The 22347-nt window shown below is 36.1% G+C and overlaps 1 protein-coding gene across 9 annotated transcripts in view; it reads right to left on the bottom strand.

Annotated features, from left to right (window-relative positions):
- Window positions 1-22347, bottom strand: part of LOC128983573 (glycerol-3-phosphate acyltransferase 1, mitochondrial) — a 223575-nt gene that overhangs the window by 91989 nt on the left and 109239 nt on the right. For 5 of the 9 annotated variants that reach the window (XM_054402900.1, XM_054402899.1, XM_054402894.1 and 2 more), the window contains 3 exons: window positions 7754-7915; window positions 6699-6877; window positions 2197-2433 (listed from right to left, as the gene is read on the bottom strand). In XM_054402900.1, the coding sequence (XP_054258875.1) occupies window positions 2197-2433; window positions 6699-6877; window positions 7754-7915 (578 nt within the window). Of the gene's footprint in view, window positions 1-2196; window positions 2434-6698; window positions 6878-7753; window positions 7916-20768; window positions 20872-20949; window positions 20971-21342; window positions 21390-22347 lie in introns of those variants that run through there. The other 4 variants (XM_054402901.1, XM_054402903.1, XM_054402902.1 and 1 more) reach the window with 4 other exon arrangements.

Below are 22347 nucleotides of genomic sequence, written 5' to 3'. Positions count from 1 at the left end.
TATACAACGCAGTGAACGTGTTAATATACGTCAAATTTTACACTCAGAAGAAATAAACAAACAAAAATATGCATGCGAAATACAACGGTTTTCATAATGCAAAAACGGGATAAAACGGGGTTTTTCAACCCAGTTAGCAGGATTATTGTTTTGGTCGTGTGGATACACTGCATACTATACTTAGTGCTTGTGCTTGTTTTTGTTTCTTTGTTGGATCAGTGTTTATATGAGCAGTATAAGGTTATATTTTACATTGTTTTGAGTTTGTGAACTTTTATGTGTGATGTGAATACTAGGCTACAGGTATGTCGAAAAATGATCTTATTACCACCTTCTTGGTACCGAATAAACGGTTAAAGATAGAGGACGATACGGTTCCGGTGAACAGTAACTCTCCTATTACTCGGCCAGGCCCTTGAACGTCTAGCTCTGTTGAGACAACGTGACAACAACCACGATCACGACCACAACCACTGCAAAACCAACCTGTTGGTCGGAGCAACAGCGGCAACATTTTTGGAAACGATGTTCGTTTAAATATTTAATATTTAAATACGCTACAACAACGAAGCAAATGGACCAACCGCATTCCAAATATTCAAGAAGGAGATGTAGTGATCATCAAAGAAGAAAACCTACCACCGCTTACATGGAAAATGGCCAGAGTTATGCTACATGGTAAAGATGGAATCGTTCGAGTTGCAAGATTACAAACCAGTCAAGGAGAAGTCATTCGACCGGTAATAAGGTTATGTCTTCTACTAACAAATTAAATAAAAAGAAAAAACAAGTTTTTTGGCGGGCAGTATGTTTGATACTCTTTGCCATACTCCCATAATTGCTTGTTTTCTCTATGACATTTGTATTTGAAATTATTTAATTAACATCTGTTATATTCATTGTATATTCTTAATATACACAGTTACGGTCCACTTATAGCTCTATACTTATTTTTTATTAGAAGTATTTCAATGCAACACAGTTACCTAACAACAAGCTAACCATTTAACTGGTAAATAATTTCCACCAACGATTATTTCAGATTACTAGAATTTTCCCGGGCAAAGAGCGAGTCAAACAGCTGGTTAAACATAAAAATATCTATATCTATCTATATAAAATATTAATAGGCAAGCATGTTTCTTTAAAACCTTTTTTCTCAGCGGAGATGTGCAGAATCCTTTTATAAATTAAAATAAGCTCGAAATATGAATTTGAAAATTTGAAAAATTAACATGGGTCTTATGGGTTGCTATGCTGGTGACGAAATAACAACTCAATATAAATAGAAAATCAAAACAAATTAAAGAAATTCCAATCACATGTATAGGCCTACTTAAAAACCGTGTACTGTATGAAATGCACTGCAAACCACGTTGGCGTGTGTACATTAATAATATTTGTTTTGTGGTATTTTCACCAGCTGTAAAGCAACCATCCTCTAAAATATGAAATCAAAATAATAACATAAACAAATTTAGTTCTCAATGGTGGTGAGTCTGATTTTGCACTGATTGTGTGTTGTGTGATATGTCCGATTATTATACTTACTATTTGTTTTGTGAAATTTCGATAATTTTACTGTATTATTTGTTATTATAAACTTGAGTGACTTTCAAGTATCATTTAGAAATTCCCCTACGGCGAACATTAACTGGCCGGGTAGAAAGAATAAACCGTAACCGTCTCTATAATATGAGAGTTAATCAACAAGATGTAGTTATTATACTGAATTACTGAATTCGATGGATATTTTTATGTGAGTAAATGGATGTGTGCGTTTATTTATGGATGTGTAAATGTGCATAAGAGAAGTGCCTCGGGAGTTTTGTGGCTCAGACATTGGACTTATGAACTTAAAATGCCGATTTTGCTATGGGACACATTTTTGGTCCAAAGCCACACAACGTGATACGATGGCATTCACACCATGTTGCCACATAGGCAAAACAATTGGTTTACAGCCCTTGATACGAAATGCTTTTTTCAAGACACTTTCAAAATAAATCCCTATCACATGTTTTATTTACAGTGTGGGGTAAAAATAGAGAAGCCATTAGATATTTTTGGTCGAGTTTTCGACCACTGGACGACCTCTAGTAAATATAAATTAACAAATTGTTAAAAGCTCAAATTATAATATATTTGAACAAACCATTTCAACCAATAAACATAGTTGTTATGTAACACACTTACCCAAAGACTGGAATGCGCAGATTCTCGCCAGCAGCAACAAGTGGACTCTGTATGTTGTTGTTGGCGAGGATAAAAGTGATGACGATGTAGTCGAGGTGAGACCGATGGAGAGGCAGGAAGATGAGAGGCAGTTGTGACTCACTGGCTCGTCTCAGGGTGTCCAGCTGGGCTGGGTGTACCACCACACACGAGAACAGTCGGGACATCACCTTGTTCATCACATACGACGCTAGTCTGCTGACAACCATCCATCCATCACATTGTGTTACTACAGTGGACTCCTTAGAGTGGAATTCACACTCGTTCTTATACTGACACTTGTAATATTACATGTCATTAATTAATCATAAATAATAATTTCTCTATTATTTTGTGTGTTTCTCCTATAATGTTTGTTAATGCCCCTATGTGTTCCATTTTGTTATAACTAAGGACAAATTTTCATTGGACATTTTAAATCAGCGTAGCCTATTAGGATGTAGGCACAATGTTCATCAAGATCTACATACTTCAAATTGGACCGTTATTCTTAATAAAAGGTTTTCCTACTAACAACACAGATTTTAGTTATACAACATTTTAATGACTTTAAATGCATCATGAACAGTGATCACAGAGGATTACATTTTAGGAGAATATTAGTTGATATTGCATAACAAACATAGAACGTGTGTATGTGTGTTCTTTCCTTATTGCTCTCTTCTGGTAGTGTCTTTTTTCTACTTTTTCATACATCTCAAAGACAACTAAACTAACAACTTAAATGTCAATCACTGCAAATACAAAATAATAATAAACAATTCTAAATTAATTTCCCATATAGGGAATAAGCTATTACCATAGTACAGTAGAACCCCTCATAACCGGCCACCACGGGACCAAGCCCCTGGCCGGATAACGATTTGGCTGGATAAACCAACCTACAATGAAAATGATAATTCATACCAGTTATAACAATAGGTAATCAATATATACAGTGAAAAGTATCATTCCAGTCTGTTCTGGGGTTATAAAAAAATAAAAATGTTTGTAAAAAGAAAAAAAACATATTTGTAGGTTAAAATCGTTAAGTAATGAAGAACGTACAAATATTATGATTCCAGGCAACAACAACTATTAATGAAGGTAAAAATGACTATAAATTGGACTTGAAAATCATTAGGACTCAAATGGTACATGCATTTCAACCACAGAATGTGATTTCAACTCAACATTTTTATCCATTTTGTAATATACAAAAATTAATAATATACTGTACTGTACTAACCCTACTTTGGTAATAATCAACCAACTGATCAAAAGGTTTAGGCCTACTAGCGCAACTTAGTATAGTGACACAGCAAAAAATGTATTAAAAAACAGATAAATAGTGAGAACAATTTATTTGATAACTTGAGCAGTCACAAAGACTAGTGCTTGCATCTTAACGTCCGTAAGCTGTGAGAAAAAACATTTTGATATTGGCTTCCTGGAAGGGGCCGGATAAACAGAGGACCGGTAAAACCAAGGCCGGATATGAGGGGTTTTACTGTACTCATGGTAAGACCTGGACCGATTTACTTTTTCGTTTTGAGGTCCCTAGAGGCCAAAAACACCATCGTTCAAATTCATATATATATCATCTCAAGAAAATAATCCGATTTTGATGAAATTTGGTACAAACGTGTAAACCTACATATATTCGAACGAGTTCGCGAACCAGCATGATCGGACTATGGGAACAGGGGTTTATGGGGGGTTTTATGGGGTAAAAATAGGTTTTTCCCATTTTTTACCCTAAAAACACAAAATTTCATAATTTCTTTCCAAACCATTATGTAGAGGTTAAAAAAACAAATAATGTAGTATATTGAACCGTTATTATGCGCGTAATGGTTACGGAAAAAATTTTAAAAATAATTAAATTTAAAATTCCCATGTTATTTTTATGGAGAATAAGTTAACTGTTGCAGTTTGCTTGTTAATAAACATATTTTGATCAAATTTAGAAAATACATTCATTTCTTATATACAGTAGGCTATTAACATTTTACAACAAAAACACTTTTTTACCCTCCCTGTTGCAGCAAACCTAAGTACTCGTTAAACTAATTTTATTTAAATAGGGAATAAACGTGAAATTTTTATGGAGACATTTGTTTTTGTCTAAATCCAAATGGAAATTCGCTTAGACTGCAGGTTTGCTGCGGCGGGGGTATTATTACATTAAATTCAGTGAAATCAATTGGCATCTTTCTTAGGTTTCTTATGATATTGACATATTACAATATCATAATAAACTTAGTCTATTTCAGAGCAACAATTAAACTATCTAAATTATCTGTATTTTAAAGTGTAAAGCATAATATACCATTCGAACCGGCACGACCACCCCTCCCTGAGATTAAAGAGCTTAAATTATATCACTTATAATTGAAGAAACAAACACATGTAACTAGAGCCTAGAATCTTTTCATCCACTTTTGGAAGCCCCACCATTTTGTAAGTTACCATTGTTAGTCCCATAGAATTCAACCAGTATATTTGAAATTCTCAACTTACTAAATTTTTATTTGAATTTTAATTTTAATTTTTTTTAATTTTATATTTCTTAAAGTAGTTCATCTATTAGGCTATAAGATTAAAATTAAGACTTACCTCATCGGACAAAAAAAAATAAAACATAAGTTAGGATTTATCTTTATTAAGAAATAGAGTTCAATGTGGGCTAAGTTAACAGCCAAAGGAATTGTGTAAATCTCTTAAAGAGCAAGCCAAATATAATAAATAGACATATAGAAAGCTTTTCTCTGCACAGCACACTGCTCATAGCAAATGTTAGAAACATACTCGTTTTACAACCATTAAAAAATTAGGATCCCATACAGGTAATCACCCAGTGACGCCTTATGAGTTTGTGTGCTATATCACAGTCACATAATTATAATATAATTTTTAAGTGTGTGAATAAATTCTACTGCTGAAAAAGGCAAAATAGGGCAATCTCCACTGCAAGCGAATTTTATCACACTAAGAGAAAAAAGTAATCTCAACATGGTATTTTGTAAAACTGTGCAAAAGAGGTTTCCAAATTTTAGCTATAATAGCATATAAAGGACTCCTATAATTGTTGTTGATAGCGTCAGAGAAGGTGGACCTGAGGTAAGTGGTGCTATACAACTGTCTGCATTGTGGTGCAAGTAGGCCTACCTGAGGATAGCGTCAGAGAAGGTGGACCTGAGAGTTGTAAGTTGTGCTATACAACTGTCTACATTGTGGTGCAAGTAGGCCTACCTGAGGATAGCGTCAGAGAAGGTGGACCTGAGAGCTGTAAGTGCTATACAATTGTCTGCATTGTGGTGCAAGTAGGCCTACCTGAGGATAGCGTCAGAGAAGGTGGACCTGAGAGCTGTAAGTGGTGCTATACAAATGTCTGCATTGTGGTGCAAGTAGGCCTACCTGAGGATAGCGTCAGAGAAGGTGGACCTGAGAGCTGTAAGTGCTATACAACTGTCTGCATTGTGGTGCAAGTAGGCCTACCTGAGGATAGCGTCAGAGAAGGTGGACCTGAGAGTTGTAAGTGGTGCTATACAAATGTCTGCATTGTGGTGCAAGTAGGCCTACCTGAGGATAGTGTCAGAGAAGGTGGACCTGAGAGCTGTAAGTGCTATACAACTGTCTGCATTGTGGTGCAAGTAGGCCTACCTGAGGATAGCGTCAGAGAAGGTGGACCTGAGAGTTGTAAGTGCTATACAACTGTCTGCATTGTGGTGCAAGTAGGCCTACCTGAGGATAGCGTCAGAGAAGGTGGACCTGAGAGCTGTAAGTGGTGCTATACAAATGTCTGCATTGTGGTGCAAGTAGGCCTACCTGAGGATAGCGTCAGAGAAGGTGGACCTGAGAGTTGTAAGTGGTGCTATACAACTGTCTGCGTTGTGGTGTAAGTAGGCCTACCTGAGGATAGCGTCAGAGAAGGTGGACCTGAAAGTTGTAAGTGGTGCTATACAACTGTCTGCGTTGTGGTGCAAGTAGGCCTACCTGAGGATAGCGTCAGAGAAGGTGGACCTGAGAGTTGTAAGTGCTATACAACTGTCTGCATTGTGGTGCAAGTAGGCCTATCTGAGGATAGCGTCAGAGAAGGTGGACCTGAGAGTTGTAAGTGCTATACAACTGTCTGCATTGTGGTGCAAGTAGGCCTACCTGAGGATAGTGTCAGAGAAGGTGGACCTGAGAGCTGTAAGTGCTATACAACTGTCTGCATTGTGGTGCAAGTAGGCCTACCTGAGGATAGCGTCAGAGAAGGTGGACCTGAGAGTTGTAAGTGCTATACAACTGTCTGCATTGTGGTGCAAGTACGCCTACCTGAGTCAGAGAAGGTGGACCTGAGAGCTGTAAGTGGTGCTATACAACTGCCTGCGTTGTGGTGCAAGTAGGCCCACCTGAGGATAGCATCAGAGAAGGTGGACCTGAGAGTTGTAAGTTGTGCTATACAACTGTCTGCATTGTGGTGCAAGTAGGCCTACCTGAGGATAGCGTCAGAGAAGGTGGACCTGAGAGCTGTAAGTATCTTGACAGCTCGTTCTCCCTGTCTCCGCAACATTGCGGCAAACATGACAGGATCCGACACGTCCGCATTGCTCTCCTCTAGCGCTTGCTTGGCCGACAGCTCTATAACCTGCTTGATCTTCTCATCATTCAACACCTAAATCATCGATTACCACGCTAATGATATACATTTCTAAAAATATTATTTTGATAAATCATATGGACCATTTGGTACCAACAATAATCTGCCCCAAAGTCTAAAAGAGGTAAAAACTTATAAATTGTTAAAGGTAAAGTTGAAAAATCTTGATTTATTTAAATAATAGAGAATTCAAAAAATACTTGTAGGCTAACTTATTTTTGTCTGTGTTTTTGTTTTAAATCGATATCATTGAATGTTATGATTAATCTTTATAGTCATTTTAATTACATGTTACTGTTGATATTTAAGTTTTAAAACTTGTTATACTTATGTTAAGTAGTTTTAGGTAAAATATTACAGTATTACTTATATTGATTTTGTTACTGTTTTTCTCTGCTCAACTATTTTATATGTTTATACTCATGTTATGTAGTTTGTTAAGTTTGTTGGTTCAAGCTTTGTTACTGTTTAGGAAGGGAAAACTATTAAATTATGGCTGACTCAACGAGATGCATGTAAAAGACATTTAAGTGAAATCAAGAAATGCTACGGACAAGCCTTTTATGAGGCTTATGTAGCTTAGTGTTATAATGCCCTTTTTGTCATCGTGTTGTATTGAATAAATAAATTGAATTGAATTGAACAGCTTGAAACATAATTAGGCCTAGTTCATGTTGATGAGGGTTTTCTGAATTCAAATTAACTGACTAAGGGTTTATAAAAATCTTGAACACATGAATGAAACAACTAATTAAACCGTAAGCGAGAAAATAATTATCTAGAAGATTGTCAGAACTTAAAACAAGATAAGTCATGTTAAAGGCAGTTAAATTTCAAGAAAAATCATTCTTAATCAGAATAAAACTTTTTAAAGCTACCCGATTTACTTACAGTTTCATAAACGTAAGGGTAGTAGAACTTCTTGAAAGACAGTGCATGGCAGAGCTGGGGAAATATCTTGCCCAGGAATGTCTGAGGGTGAGTGCCGAGTTTCTCCACTTGCAGCACATCCACCACGCTGACATTGCGGTAGTTCTTGTCCACAAGAGCACTCTACAATAAAAAACGTCTTGTAAGTATAATAAATAAATAAATATAATAAGTATAACATAAATAATACATAAACAAACATAGTCTTTGAATGGTAAAACACTATTGTATTTGTTTTCCTTGCTAACAAGTTTTGAACACTATAAAAAGGTGCAATTTGAGCACGGGTCCTTTTGCTTGAATATGAAACATATGATTAGGCTATCTAAAAGCTGGATCTCTCTTTCATAATTGTTTACAAAATACTAATGGGGAAAACATTTAAAGTGACATTTCAACAAATAATGTAGCCTAGATGCATCTGATTTCCATTAAAAAGAATATGACCTAAACCGAAATCGTTACTCGTCACTCGTCGTAGCCAAGGGGGGGGGTCCGGGGGATCCGGACCCCCCCTTCCGGCCATAAATATATATATATTTTTGTTTACTAAGTTAAATGTAAAATTATATATTATACTACTCCCTAGTCCCTATTTCTTATTTTTAAGGCACATATTTGAACCGACTGAAGGATCTTAGAGCTGGATCTGGAGACGAAGAACAGTTTCACAAGATTTTTGAGCGATCCAAATTGGTGTCTGAGTTAGTTCTTGAGTGTGAAATTGAAGTCCCGAGACAAACTAAAAGTCAAACTAAACGAGACAACCATCCCCATAGCTCTCCAGAGGATTACTTCAAACGAGCAGTTTTTATTCCAGCTATAGACGGACTTGTTGTCAACATCGAGGAAAGATTCAATCAAAACCGCAAGTTCCTGTCCTCAATTGAAGTAATCCTCCCAAAAAAATGTAGCCTTCAAGACCTCCACCTTTTGGAAAACTTGAATGTTTATTATGAAAGCAGAGTTTCACAAGAATTACTCAATGCTGAATACTCCATGTGGTGTCAAAAGTGGAGTTCAGTCAAAAAGTCAGACCGGCCGACTCAACTCATGACAGTGATAGACTCGTGTGATAAGAACTTTTATCCAAACATCAGGTACTTGCTATGTGTGTTGGCATCACTGCCTGTGTCAACATGTGAAGCTGAGAGGTCATTTTCTGCGTTGAAACGTATTAAGACTTATTTACGAAATAGGATGGGAAATGAGAGACTGAGGGGACTAGCCTTAATGGCTATTCATTATCCTGTACCATTCACCGCAGAAGATGTTTTGAATGTGATGGCGGCTAAAGGAAAGAGAAAATTAATTCTTTAAAATGTAATAATTTCATGTTAGGTCTATCGTTATTGTACTAAAATACAAAACTTTCACCTTGGGAGTTGCATACCTTATGTTTCAACTAAACCTTCAATTAATCTCATTTTTAACTTATTCTATCACTAAGAAAATTACGTCTTAAGGCGTCTGAGAGGTCATTGAAACTGTTACAGCATTTATGAGTTAGCAACAATCTAAATTCTACACGACAGTACTTAGATTAATAATTTATAACAATTTTATATTTTCACAGAAATTGGCTATAAACACGTAGCCAATTAGTAATAAGAAACAAAAAATATCCACCAAGGCCTTTAAATGTCTTAATAAACATATTTTAAAATATGCCTGGACGTACTAAGCCAAATTATTGTCAAAGGGGTTGGTTATTTTCAATGCCATGAGAGCTGAAAAAGGCCATTTTAGGGCCTATATTTCCAAACATTTTTTTTTTCCAAACATTCCATACCCCCCGGCCCCCCGGTGACTCGACCCCCCCCCCCCCCCCCCATTTGGGAATCCTGGCTACGTCACTGCGTCACTTATCTATCAGAAATGTACTCATATTTCTCTACATTCTTCGTTTTGTTGTTTCTGTGTTTCTTTATACTATAATTCGTTCACAATATTTAGGCAGTTTTAGGAGAATAAATCTATCCCCTCCACTTGACCCTTACCATTAAAATAATAGCTGAACAGCTGATAAAGCAACATATTAAATTCAAAAAAGTGATGGGGGATCTTCTCCCTCAAACCGCCTAAATATTGTGAATGAATATGCATAGGCCACTACGGGCAATTATTGTTTGATGTCTTTTAACAAGCAACCATGCTATCAGAACTCATTGTTGAGGTTCCTGTTAAGTGTTTCTTTATGTATGGCAGAACATCCTACTACAGTAGACTCCCTCTTAACCGACCCTAATGGGACCGGACCTAGGTCGGATAGCTCAAGAGGTCTGTTAAAACGGGTAATCCCAAAAAAAATAACAAAAAAGTGCATTCATTTGGAATTAGGAATTATATAATCATTATTTTGAAGTCGTACTAGCATTATTTATGAAATAAACTATACTTATGCTTATCTCCTATTTTCGTATTGATAGAAAAGTTACATTTAAATAAACACAAAACACTGTTGAGTCAAATACTTTCAGTGGAATAAATTATACTTAAGAGTCAATAAAAATTCTTATTTTAATAACTTTAGTGCTGTAATATTAATTGATGCTTCAAAATCTATCATAGTACAGAACAGCACTTTTAGTCAAAATTAAAGATGCAAGCAACCATTTTGTTACAAGACAGGATGTTGAATTATAGCCTCACACAGGAGGCTGAGTCACAAAAACTATCTTGACCTTGGAGTAGTTAATCCCCCTCCCCTGCTCTTCCTACAAATTGCTGTTTGTTTACTCTAGTGATAAGATAATAATATATTACAAAAATAGCAACTGTTTTCAGAAACATACATTTTTTTGAGATGAATACAAAATAACTTATTCTTAGTCAGTCAGATTGAAATCGATGACTCGACGAATGGAGGGGTAAGTACATCAGTGGGAGATCCATTTGAACTTGTTCTGAATTGCGAAGAAGTAGTTGCAAAACTACAGGTAAGAATAGATTCCTTCACACCCCATTATGCAGACAAACGATGTAACTCCCATGATCAAACTGTAGTGTCAGAACCTAAACGTTGTTTGGTCAAACTACCGAAACTTGTGATCCCAACCTTTGATGGTGATGTCCTCAAATGGCAGGAGTTTTGGGATTCCTTTTCCTCCTCCATTCATAGCAATGATTCACTTACCTTGATTGACAAATTTAACTATTTGAATTCATTACTTGAGGGGGAAGCTAAACGTTGCATATCCGGACTCCCACTAACATCATTAAACTATAATACAGCAATTTCTTTACTGAAGACTAGGTTTGCTAACAAACCAATAATTGTAAACTCACACTACAAGTCACTAATAGAAATTCCTCCTGTTAAGTCTAATGACACAAAATTCTTGCGTCGTACCTTCGACATAATTGAAAAACATATGAGATGCTTACAAGCCTTAGGGGAGGATACAAATTCAAACTACTTCCTCACACTTATTACTAGTAAGTTACCTCTCAATGTTCTACTGAAGGTTGAAGAACTAAACTAAGGCGAAGAATTAAATGTAAATCGACTTTGTAATACAATTCAAAACATTCTAATCGCTAGAGAGAGAAATCAGAATTGCTTTTGGGAATTTCTACTAAGTCTAGGGATGTGACTGTGGAGCATATCATTCATAAACCTACCTACCTCAACTGACGAGACCCTATTAACTGGTGATAGGTCCTGCAATCTAAGACGATGTATATTTTGTGAGAAAGACCATTGGAGTGATTAATGCACGGCATTCAGCACAGTAAGTGAGCGTAAGGACAAAATAAATGGTTTATGTTTTGTTTGTTTAAAAAGGGGACATAGCCTTAAAATTTGTAAAACTTTCAAGGCTTGTGTTTATTGTAAATGTAATGTATGCTATTTCTTTTATAGCAACACTAACAATTATTGACACTTAAAACCATCTTTACTAAATATGTATACTGACATTAGAATTAGACAAGGCTCTGAAATAAGAGATGCTTTCATGTCGATTGTTGAACATAGAAGAAGTTTATTCTTACGAATTGAGGTAGGGAGCACAGCCCATAGAGTATACAAGTTATAACAAATTATAAGGCACATATATTACAGTAAACAAAGTAAAAATCACCACAGGAGCCTTTGCCCTAAACAGTTTCCACCAGGTATCACCAAAGATGCTGTGAATCCCCCAGGACTGTTCTGACTACAGGAAGAGAGTTACAAGTACCAAAACCAATTGGAGGCTCGCCACACTTGACCACAACTCAACTAAAATCAACTAAGTTATCATCTCTTCTTGGAGTTAACGAACAGGTAATTTTACAAACTGCAATTGTAAATGTTACAAATAAAGTTAACAAACTAACTCACACTCTAGACTTTTATTCGATTCAGGTACTTAGTCATAGGTCATGCATGTCAAAGACATTAGCTTCTAAGTTACAATTAAAATCCGAACAACATCAGATTTTAAATGTGTTCACTTTCGGGAACAAAAGTTGTAAAACTCTTGAGATACCTGTTGTTTGTGTTGGTATTTCGCTTTTAAATAAAGACGCAATCAACGTACAAGCAAATGTTGTGCCTCACATAACTGGACAAGTCCACTCAAGCGGGATGATAGATATTATTGATCAAATAAAATCAATATATCCTAACTTAACTTTGGCTCAAGGTCAACACCTGAACTCCGAAATTGACCTTCTTATTGGAAATTACTATTACTTGGACTTTATAAATGACTACAAAATTGAGGTAAGCAATGGACTTTTCCTCTTAAACACTAAATTAGGCTGGGTCATCAGCGGAAGGAGCTTAATAAACTCTTTTGAAACTGACTCTTACTCAACTTCATTCTTAACTACGGTCCAGCCATCTAACTTGTTTGTTCCTAAAGCTTACTTTCATTCTGCAGATTCTCAACTTGTAGAGCAACTTAACGTCAAAGACCTCTGGAGTCTTGAAACTTTAGGTATACATGATAATCCATTTGAAATTGATTATGATAATGCTCTAAAGCAGTTTAATAATACTATGCAATTAGTCGAGAATAGGATTAATTATAGGTATTCGGTTTCTTGGCCATGGAAAGAATACACCTCAAATTTGCCGGATAATTATTTTCTCTCATTAGCTCGACTGAAATCACTTGTGAAAAGGTTATCAAGTCAACCAGATTTGCTTCAAAAGTATGATAACATAATTAAGGAGCAGAGATCAGTGGGAATCATTGAACAAGTTCCGGAAACTGGAAATTCCATTGTTAAGCATTATATTCCACATCATCCCATATTTAATGAAGCAAAATCCACAACAAAGGTAAGAATAGTGTACGATGCTTCAGCCAAGTCAAAGAAATCTTCTAATAATTTGAACGACTGCCTTTATCGTGGCCCAGTAATACTAGAGGACTTATGCGGATTGCCCATACGTTTTCAACCTAACCCTATAGGGATAATAGCTGATATAGAAAAAGCTTTCCTTCAACTGAACTTAAACGTATCTGATAGAGATGTTACTAGGTTTTATGGTTAAAAGATGTGTCAATGCCAGTGAATCAAAACAACATTGAGGAACTAAGATTTTCCAGAGTTCCGTTTGGTGTTATTTCAAGTCCTTTCTTATTAAGTGCTACTATAAAGCACCACCTGTCCCATAGTGAACTAACAGAAGACATCAAGAAATTGAAAACTTCATTCTATGTTGATAATATGGTAACTGGAGTCAAAACTGATGAAGAGGCTCTTGGTTTGTACGACTTTGTAACTGTTTTGTTTTCACAAGCGAACATGAACCTCCAAGGATGGTCCTCCAACTCTCAGGCGCTCAAAGAGAACATTCCTCATGGTAAGCTCACAAAAGAAGATGAATCAAATGTAATGTCTTGGGTGTAAAGTGGGATACTACAGAGGACACTTTAAGCATAAAACCAATTAACTGTATAGAAGATAATTATACAAAGAGGACTGTTTTGAAACTTGTATCCTCAATATTTGACCCTTCTGGTCTATTTATCCCAGTAACATTGAAAGCGAAGCTTTTTATTCAAAGTTTGTGGGAAGAAAATTTGGACAGGGACGTGCCCCTAACCGAGGAAAAATGCAAGGAGTGGCAAGAAATAAAACGTGATATTGTCGGCATTTCTAATGTTTCAATACCAAGATATGTTGGTTTAGAACCAACCTCAATTGTGTTACACTCTTTTACCGATGCTTTGAACATTTGCTATGCAACTACAGTATATGTTCGTGTGCAAAACTGAGCGGTTTCAAAATCTAAACTTGTATTTTTCAAAAGCCATTTAACTCCTAAAACTAAGAAAAACATCTCTGTGCCTCGTCTGGAACTACTTGGGGTTTTAATAGGTTTGCGTGCCTTGAACTTTGTGGAGAAGAATTTAGAACAGCCAGTTTCAAGAAAGTTTCTTTGGACCGACTCCCAGCGTGTCTTACATTGGATTAACACAACTAAGATTTTACCTAAATTCACTGAACGAAGAGTTTCTGAAATAAAGGCAAATAAAGATGTCATATTTAAATATGTTCCATCCGAAAATAATCCATCAGATGTAGCAACTCATGGCATGTGAACGAAATTTGCAGCTGTCAAATGTGGTGGTCAGGGCCTCAGTGGTTTAATCTGCTTAAAAATAAATGGCCGAACTGGAACTTTAATCCCACTGAAGAAATTCATGAAGTTAAAGAAGAATTAACAGGGTTTAATGAGACAGCTGAAGAAAGGATCGTAGAACCCTCATATGAAATTGATGTCAATCAATTTTCGACTCTGAATAAACTACTACGAGTAACAGCATTCTGCGAAAGATTAACTTCTAAGTGTAGAAGACAATCCATTGGTCATACCACGAATAACGTTACTTCTGAAGAAATCCAGTTGGCTAAACTAAGATGGGAGAAATATGTTCAAAAGAAACACTTTTCCAAAACTATAAGTAACATCGAAACCAATAAAGGAGATCCACTTAAAAAACAATTGAAACTGTTTCTTGACTATGACGGCCTGCTTAAGTGTTCTGGAAGGCTTTCATATGCTGAACTTTCAATACTCCAGAAACACCCTAAACTTCTACCAAAAAATGAATACTTCTCAACTCTAGTGATACAACACTTCCACAACGCTTTATTTCATGTTGGAGTTCAACATACTCTGGCAGAAATAAGAAAAGAATACTGGATTTTGTGTGGAAGATCTCAAGTCTACAAAACTATCAAGAAATGTCTAACTTGTATTCGTTGGGAGGATGGTCCATACAAATTACCACCCATGCCTCCACTTCCGAAAGAGAGGGTTACAGAGCAGATCCCATTTAGCCACACCGGACTCGATTACTTCGGCCCATTATACATTAAAGACTATCACAACAATGACAATGGAGATTTAAGGAAAGTTTATGGCTGCATATTTACTTGTCTTACAACAAGAGCCATTCATCTAGAGCTAGTTAACGATCTAACGACTGAAGAATTTCTTCTATGTCTCAAACGGTTCATAAGCAGAGTAAACCAAAACAAATATTTCTAGACAATGCCCCTCAATTCAAACTCACCACTTCATTTACTGAAGATATTTGGAGAAAAAACTTCAACGACTCTAGTGTTTTATCTTACATAAATAATGAGGGATGTGAGTTCTGTTTTATTCCTGAACTATTAGCTTGGATGGGTGGTTTCTATGAGCGACTTATATCCCTAGTAAAGAGGTGTTTAAGAAAGACAATTGGTTCGAGAGTACTTACATTTACTCAGTTGAAAACTACTTTAACTAAATTGAAGCTGTATTAAATTCAAGACCTTTAGTGTGCGTCTCTTCTAGTGAAGCTAGTTTATCAGATTGTATCTTAACTCACAGTCATTTCCTGAATTTTCACGGGAAAAATGAAATTGAGATGAGTGGAAATCACCTTGGACACAAGACAACTAATCCAGACCATAAGCTATCCAACACTGAACATTTACTTCAAACTTGGAAAAAAGAACAGAACCTCATAAACACATTTTGGTTTCTTTGGAAGAAAGACTACTTAACTAGTTTGAGAGAAAGGACTCAATCTGAAATCAAGCAGAAACGTTGCCGGTCTTCACAATTCCCCAGTATTGGAGATATTGTCCTTATTCACGATAATTTACCCAGAGGATGTTGGAGACTTGGTCGAATTAATGAACTACACTCAAGCAGAGATGGAAATATCAGAAGCGTGACAGTCACTTTAAGCAACAAAAAGGAAATAATTCGACCTTTAAAATTACTGTACCCTCTTGAAATTAACCGTGATGAGACTAACCAGGTGTGTTGAAGAAATTTCTCAAGTGGCCGGAGTGTGGCAAAGCCATAACATTTCCCAAAAGACTGTTTTTAACATATGTAATTGATACCATATGTTGTAATTATGAAAAGAAAACAAAGTGAGTTGGACTAGTTGAACTAATAGCAAAAAGATGATGTTAACTGAAACTTAAATACTTTAATTGTCAAAAATAAAACTTCTTTCACGCTTCCATATACTTACTTAAATTAGAACAAACTTATAACTCCGCGACATATGGTTCCCATCTCCGAGTGTCGGAGCGGAAATGATGAGATTCCTAGAAAGCGGCGGTAAAACCGAACTGCTCTCAAAGCCAGTTAAAACAAACTAATGTTTTACGATCGAGGGCAGATAATCCGGTTATCGGTTAAGTCCTTGGAGCCCAGACGCGCTAACTCGTGAAACAGTTTTAGAACTACAAAGAAAATTTCTCAGTTAACTAGATATTTTAGTTACAATCACTCTGGTGTTTGAAAAAATATTTTGAGATCAAATAGCTCTTCAACGGCTGTTTGAAATTAACGAAATTAACATTGCTCTTATGGTGGTCAAATCAAGACAACCCTTAGCTTGCATGGACTCCCTTGGAGAACAATTGATAACTACAAAGAACATTTCTAATCTCACAGTATACTACATATTTAAATTAGTAACACTTTGGTGTTTGAACAAATATTTTTTTACGATAAATAACTCTTCAGCAGCTGTTTTAAATTATCCAAGATGGCCGCTAGCCTCCAAGGACTCTTAATGTGAGGTCAGTTAAGAGGAGGTCTACTGTAATAATTATAAATATGAAAGTAGGATGCTTGTGTGTAACTCTAAAGTTCCATCACAGGAAAAATACTGCACCAATTGAGCTGACATTTTGTAGAGAGGTACTTGATAAACACATAGGCATATTAACGTTGTGAGAATCCTATAGGGCTATGCCCCACGGGAGTTCGATGTTTCCATGTTATTTTCATGGGTATTCATAGTTATTTTAAAGGAATTAAACAATTTTGCCAGATGTTTCAACTAAACAAGTTGTGTTCTATGATATTTGATAGCATTAAATACGCATAAGCATTAATACAGTTTGTATTCATTGATTAAACCAATTGTTTAAACTAATCAGCAACAAAAAGCTGGGATAAAAATAAGAACTGTCAAAGTAGGATTGATTACAGTAATTTCTGTTTTTAATTTAATAAATAATTTGTGACATTGTGCAAATGTTTGATAATTTAATTTTTTCTATTGTTTCTCTCACAGTGGTAGAATATTATGGCTATGGTAGATGTGTTATACTATAGCATACCGTAAATTTAAAGAACCAAATTTTCTCAAACCGTGTCCTCCCCCATTGCAAATGCAGAGCACAAGCATAACTGCAGTTAGCATTTTATACTTATACGCCAACACCGTACGAAGGACGGGTACTCTGCTAGTACTTTAAAACCCTTCCAGGGCTATGGACGGATATATCCGTCAATCTTTGTTTACTTTCCGGGCTGAAAACGGATATATCCGTCCCAAGAAATTTCTTTTCTGGGATAAAGACGGATATATCCATCCAAAAAACGAATTGATATACAATGTTTATAATAGGGTAATAAACATTACACTGCATTATAAATGGGTTATTTTGTTTTTGTGGTTGGCAATAATAATTGCCGCAGCAGTTTCGGCTATTTTGCACCATAGAGTGTGCGTAAGTAAATATTGCTGTCACTTCACACATGGGGTTGATAGTAAGTGATGTTTACATTTTATGTTTGGTACATTATTTTTATGTGTTGAGCTAAAGTTACTAATGCAAACCATCTGAAATTTGAAGATATAATTTAGATGCTTAATAAAAGTATGTCTGAGGGGGGTTTTATACTTGGCAGTGAAAATAATAATATGGAATGTGATGGATATGATGAACCTGAAGAACAGTCTTTACGTAGTGGAAGTCTTGGCGGGGAATGGGATTGAGGAAACGAGGAGTTGAACTGAGTGGTTTAGATTTACTTCAGAATTATAGATACATTTTTATGGATAAAAAATAAAACAAGGGAAGGAATAGCCTAAGGTTGACGGATATATCCGTCTGCCGCCCACATGAATAGTCTCCATGATCACTACAAGGCTGCTAACTCGCCTGAACTTATTGCTACTTTTAGGAACCTCTACACTAGGGTAAAGAAAAAGTACAAATTTGCGGTCACTCAGGCCAAGAGAGCCTGTAATGCTAGGACAATCATGCAGTCTCCAAATCCTTGTAAAGCTGCTTGGAATCTTGTAAATAAGCATCGTACTCAGAGGTCTATTCTAAATACTGAAGCATCACCTGATGATTTTAACAACTTCTTTTTAAGTAGTGTTCAGGTCATTGTCTCTAACCTGCCTGTTTTACAGACGGACCCTCTGGCCTCGATTAATGACATTCAACCAGCACTCACACTAACAACTTGGAAATTGGTGAGTACTCATAATATCATATCAATTGTTAAGAACTTCAAAAATGCTAGAAGCCAAGATATTTTTTACAGAGTGTCCTGCATGGCCCTAAAGGCTCTTATCGATTCTTTAGTTGTACCCCTCACTTGGTTAGTCAATCTATGTCTCAGTAAAGGCTCATTCCCAGATTTGTTGAAAATGGCTAGAACCGTACCCGTCCATAAGAAGAAGGGTGATGTTTCCACTTTGTCTAATTTCAGGCCTATTTCCATTCAACCTGTGTTTTCAAAGATACTCGAAACGATTATGAAGAACCAACTCATGTCGTTTTTTGAGGACAATAGCCTGTTTATAGATGCCCAACATGGATTCAGAAAAGGCCGCTCTACCACCACCGCCTTGCTGAGCCTAGTCAACACCATCTCTGAAGCATTTGAGCAAAATGAGTCCGTGCAGCTTAGCCTCTGCGACCTAAGCAAGGCTTTTGATGTAGTACCTCATGATATCCTCCTGCTAAAACTGGGCAAGTATGGCGTTGGCGGTGTTGTTCTCAAGAGCCTCTCAAACTATCTGAGGGACCGTAAGCAAGTTGTATCTCTGCGAGGAGCCCTTTCCAGCATAGGCCATCTCTCACACGGCGTGCCACAGGGATCTGTCCTCGGCCCTCTCCTTTTTACTATAATGATCAACGACCTTCATCTGAGTGGGAGAACATTATTATTTGCAGATGATACAACACTGCTGACTAGAGGTGTAAATATTCACCAACTGCCAACAGAGGCTGAAGACCTGCTCGAGAGAGCCAAGGATTGGTTTGTTGTAAACCGCTTGAAAATCAACGATGACAAAACCCAGTCCCTGGTTTGTACGCTGAAGCGGAGAGAAGGGGAAGATGGCACTGTAAAGCTTCTGGGATTTACATTAGATACCAGACTAAGTTGGAGCGAACACATTGCGCAGACATGTGTCAAGTTATCTTGTGTGCTCCATCTCCTAAGAAAACTTACGCCAGAAATTCCTAGATCATCTCTCCTATCCGTGTACTACGCCTTGTTTCACAGTCATGTGACTTATGGACTTGTACTGTGGGGGCACTCCTTAGCAGCTGAGGATATACTTCTGTTACAAAAAATGGCCTTGAGGATTGTCACATCTGCTGGGTATTTGGACCATTGCCGGCCAATCTTCAAGGAACTAGGGGTGCTCACAGTATATAGTCAGTATGTTATGGATATTCTGATCTTACTAAAGAACAACTTGAGGGATTACAGTAAGAGAGAGGAGGTGCATGATTACCATACTAGGAAGGCCCAAAACATCGACGTTCCCCGCTGCCGTCTTAGTCGTACCTTGAGTTGCTATCCCCGTTCAGCAATCAGAATATTTAATACTCTGCCTACCCAGATGCGGGAGATGGATGTGCCCTCCTTCAAGAGGGAACTAAAAGGGATACTTGCTAATAGACTGCTCTACTCCCTTAAAGAACTTGAGGATGAGCCCCTTGTAAAATAACGTATGTCCGCCTTGCCATCCAATAGACGGCCAAGTTTTTTTTATAGTAGCCATTTTTATGGTTTTGTAAATATTGTATATAGTTTTATTTTATTTGATTATATTATAAATTATGACGCAATCTATCAGACTAGATCTGTCAAAGATGCAAGATTCAAGTATTCAAGTAAGTAAGTAAGTCAAGATTATTGGCAGTGTTCATATTTTGTGATTATCACTGAGGGCGGCAGACGGATATATCCGTCCACCTTATGTTTTTTGTGGGCCAAAGACGGATATATCCGTCAAATCAAATTTTATTTTCTTCATAACTTTTGTACAAAAATTAGTTCAGCCCTAAGGAAAATCTTTTTATGATCCAAGAATTATTTCAAGTGAAATAAATACAAAACACAACCACTTTAGTTTTTGATTTTTGGCCAAAAATAATTAAGCTCCAGCCCTTCATTTAATTTAGCCCTGGAAGGGTTAATAATTATGATGGCACATAAATTACACATATACCTTTTAAATTGTATTGCTTTAAGCCATCCAAAACCTTAGAAAAATCCATGAACAACTCTGTTTTTAAAACAGTAGTCTACAACAACATTGCATCTATTGAACGTACTGTCACCTTATGTTGACAATGACAAAGAGCAACATAACAACCTAAATCTGTCTGGTAAATTAATAATCAGTAAATTATTTTGCCAGTTTCATTAGAACTTTGTAGTTGTATTAATAAAATCCATCCATCTATCATAACATACCATTCACTGTAGTAGTTATCTTCTCTCTCCTAGGTTATTACTACAAAGTTTTAAAACAATCTTCTTAACACACGTTAACATCACATGTGAACTACTTTTAACTTTTCACAAACCAATTAGAGTCTTGTTTATTAACCAATGACAAATTTTTACTTTGCATCTGCCTAATAATTGCTATTACCTTGGGTGTGGTAAACAAGTATTCCAGGTTAACCACACAAGTTATATTCAATATAATTTCATCAAACTTGCCTTCAGCCTAGTGTCTATCACTAGTGGTGCATGTCAGTATTATCAAATGGGCAAAATGTTTAAAAATTTAAGGGAAGTCACTGACATTTTAACAAAACAAGTGAATAAGCACAACTAACTTAACTTTAACCGAACCTGTACAACTAACGTAAAAGTATACATGTACTAGGTAAGTATAAACAATTATATTGTATTTTTATGAAAAATAAATATAAACACTACCTACAGAGTACAGACTATAATTTTAATTTTTATTATTTATATTTAGCAGTAGGACTTTCTAATATTAGAGGTGAGAGATGTTAAGACAGTGTAGGCCTACCTGGTAGTGCCAACCTCTGGTTTGTAACTCCATGACATAAGCATTCCTGGCACTGGCACCAGCACTACACTGTGATGGAGCTATATTTAGCTGGGCTCCCTGAATCGACCACTCTCATTATCTACTTGACTACACTGGTTACCACTCCACCACTGGAGCCTCACTAACACCACTTATGCATCCGATTAATTGCAATCAACAACCTCAGCGGAACTCATGAAAAAACATATTCCCATTCAAACCGAACAAGGCAGCTATAGTGTTAGACGAAGTAAAACTAATCACATAAAAATAGTTAAATAACATACAAACTTGGATAACTAATTGTTTATTAATTAAATTTTCCGTTGTAGTAGTAGACTTGATTAAGATTATTTATCTGTGCTTATGTTATACATAGTGTTATACAAGATGTAATGAAATGAAATGAAATGAAATGAAATATGCTTTATTGTCTTTTGAATTTGTACAAATCATCGACAATGTCAAGATACAGCTAAAATTATAGCATAGTCAGGTAATTAATTAATAAAATACTTATAGCTAACTTAACAAAGGGAGACATATTGTAATACATATTCTAAATGAATAATTACAACTGAAGAATCTTATTCTTAAAAAAATCTTCCAAACTATAAAATGGGTTATTGGTCAGCCAACAATAAAATTTACTTTTGAAATCCTTTATATTGTGTAATTTAATTATGGATTCAAGAAAGTTGTACACTTTAAGTGATAAAACTATGTGACTATTTAGAGTTTTACTTAAACGATGGAATTCTATTGTGGTATGGTTCTTATTTCTGGTATTATGATCATGAGTATGGTTTCTAAATTTTAAAAGATGTTGATTTTCCAAGATATAAACTATTAAGTCATAAATATAAACGTTAATAATAGTAGGGATTTGAAGATTTCTAAAAAGTGGTTTCTAAAAAGTGGTTTGCTGTGGTCTCTTGAGCCTTTATTAGAGATAACTCTAACCGCTTTCTTTTGCCAAACAAG

Source organism: Macrosteles quadrilineatus, unplaced genomic scaffold, assembly GCF_028750875.1.
Source record: "Macrosteles quadrilineatus isolate MER2022 unplaced genomic scaffold, UCM_ALF_1.0 Scaffold_1__1_contigs__length_201487025, whole genome shotgun sequence".
NCBI lineage: Eukaryota > Metazoa > Arthropoda > Insecta > Hemiptera > Cicadellidae > Macrosteles > Macrosteles quadrilineatus.
This window is presented reverse-complemented; position numbering and strand designations above follow the sequence as displayed.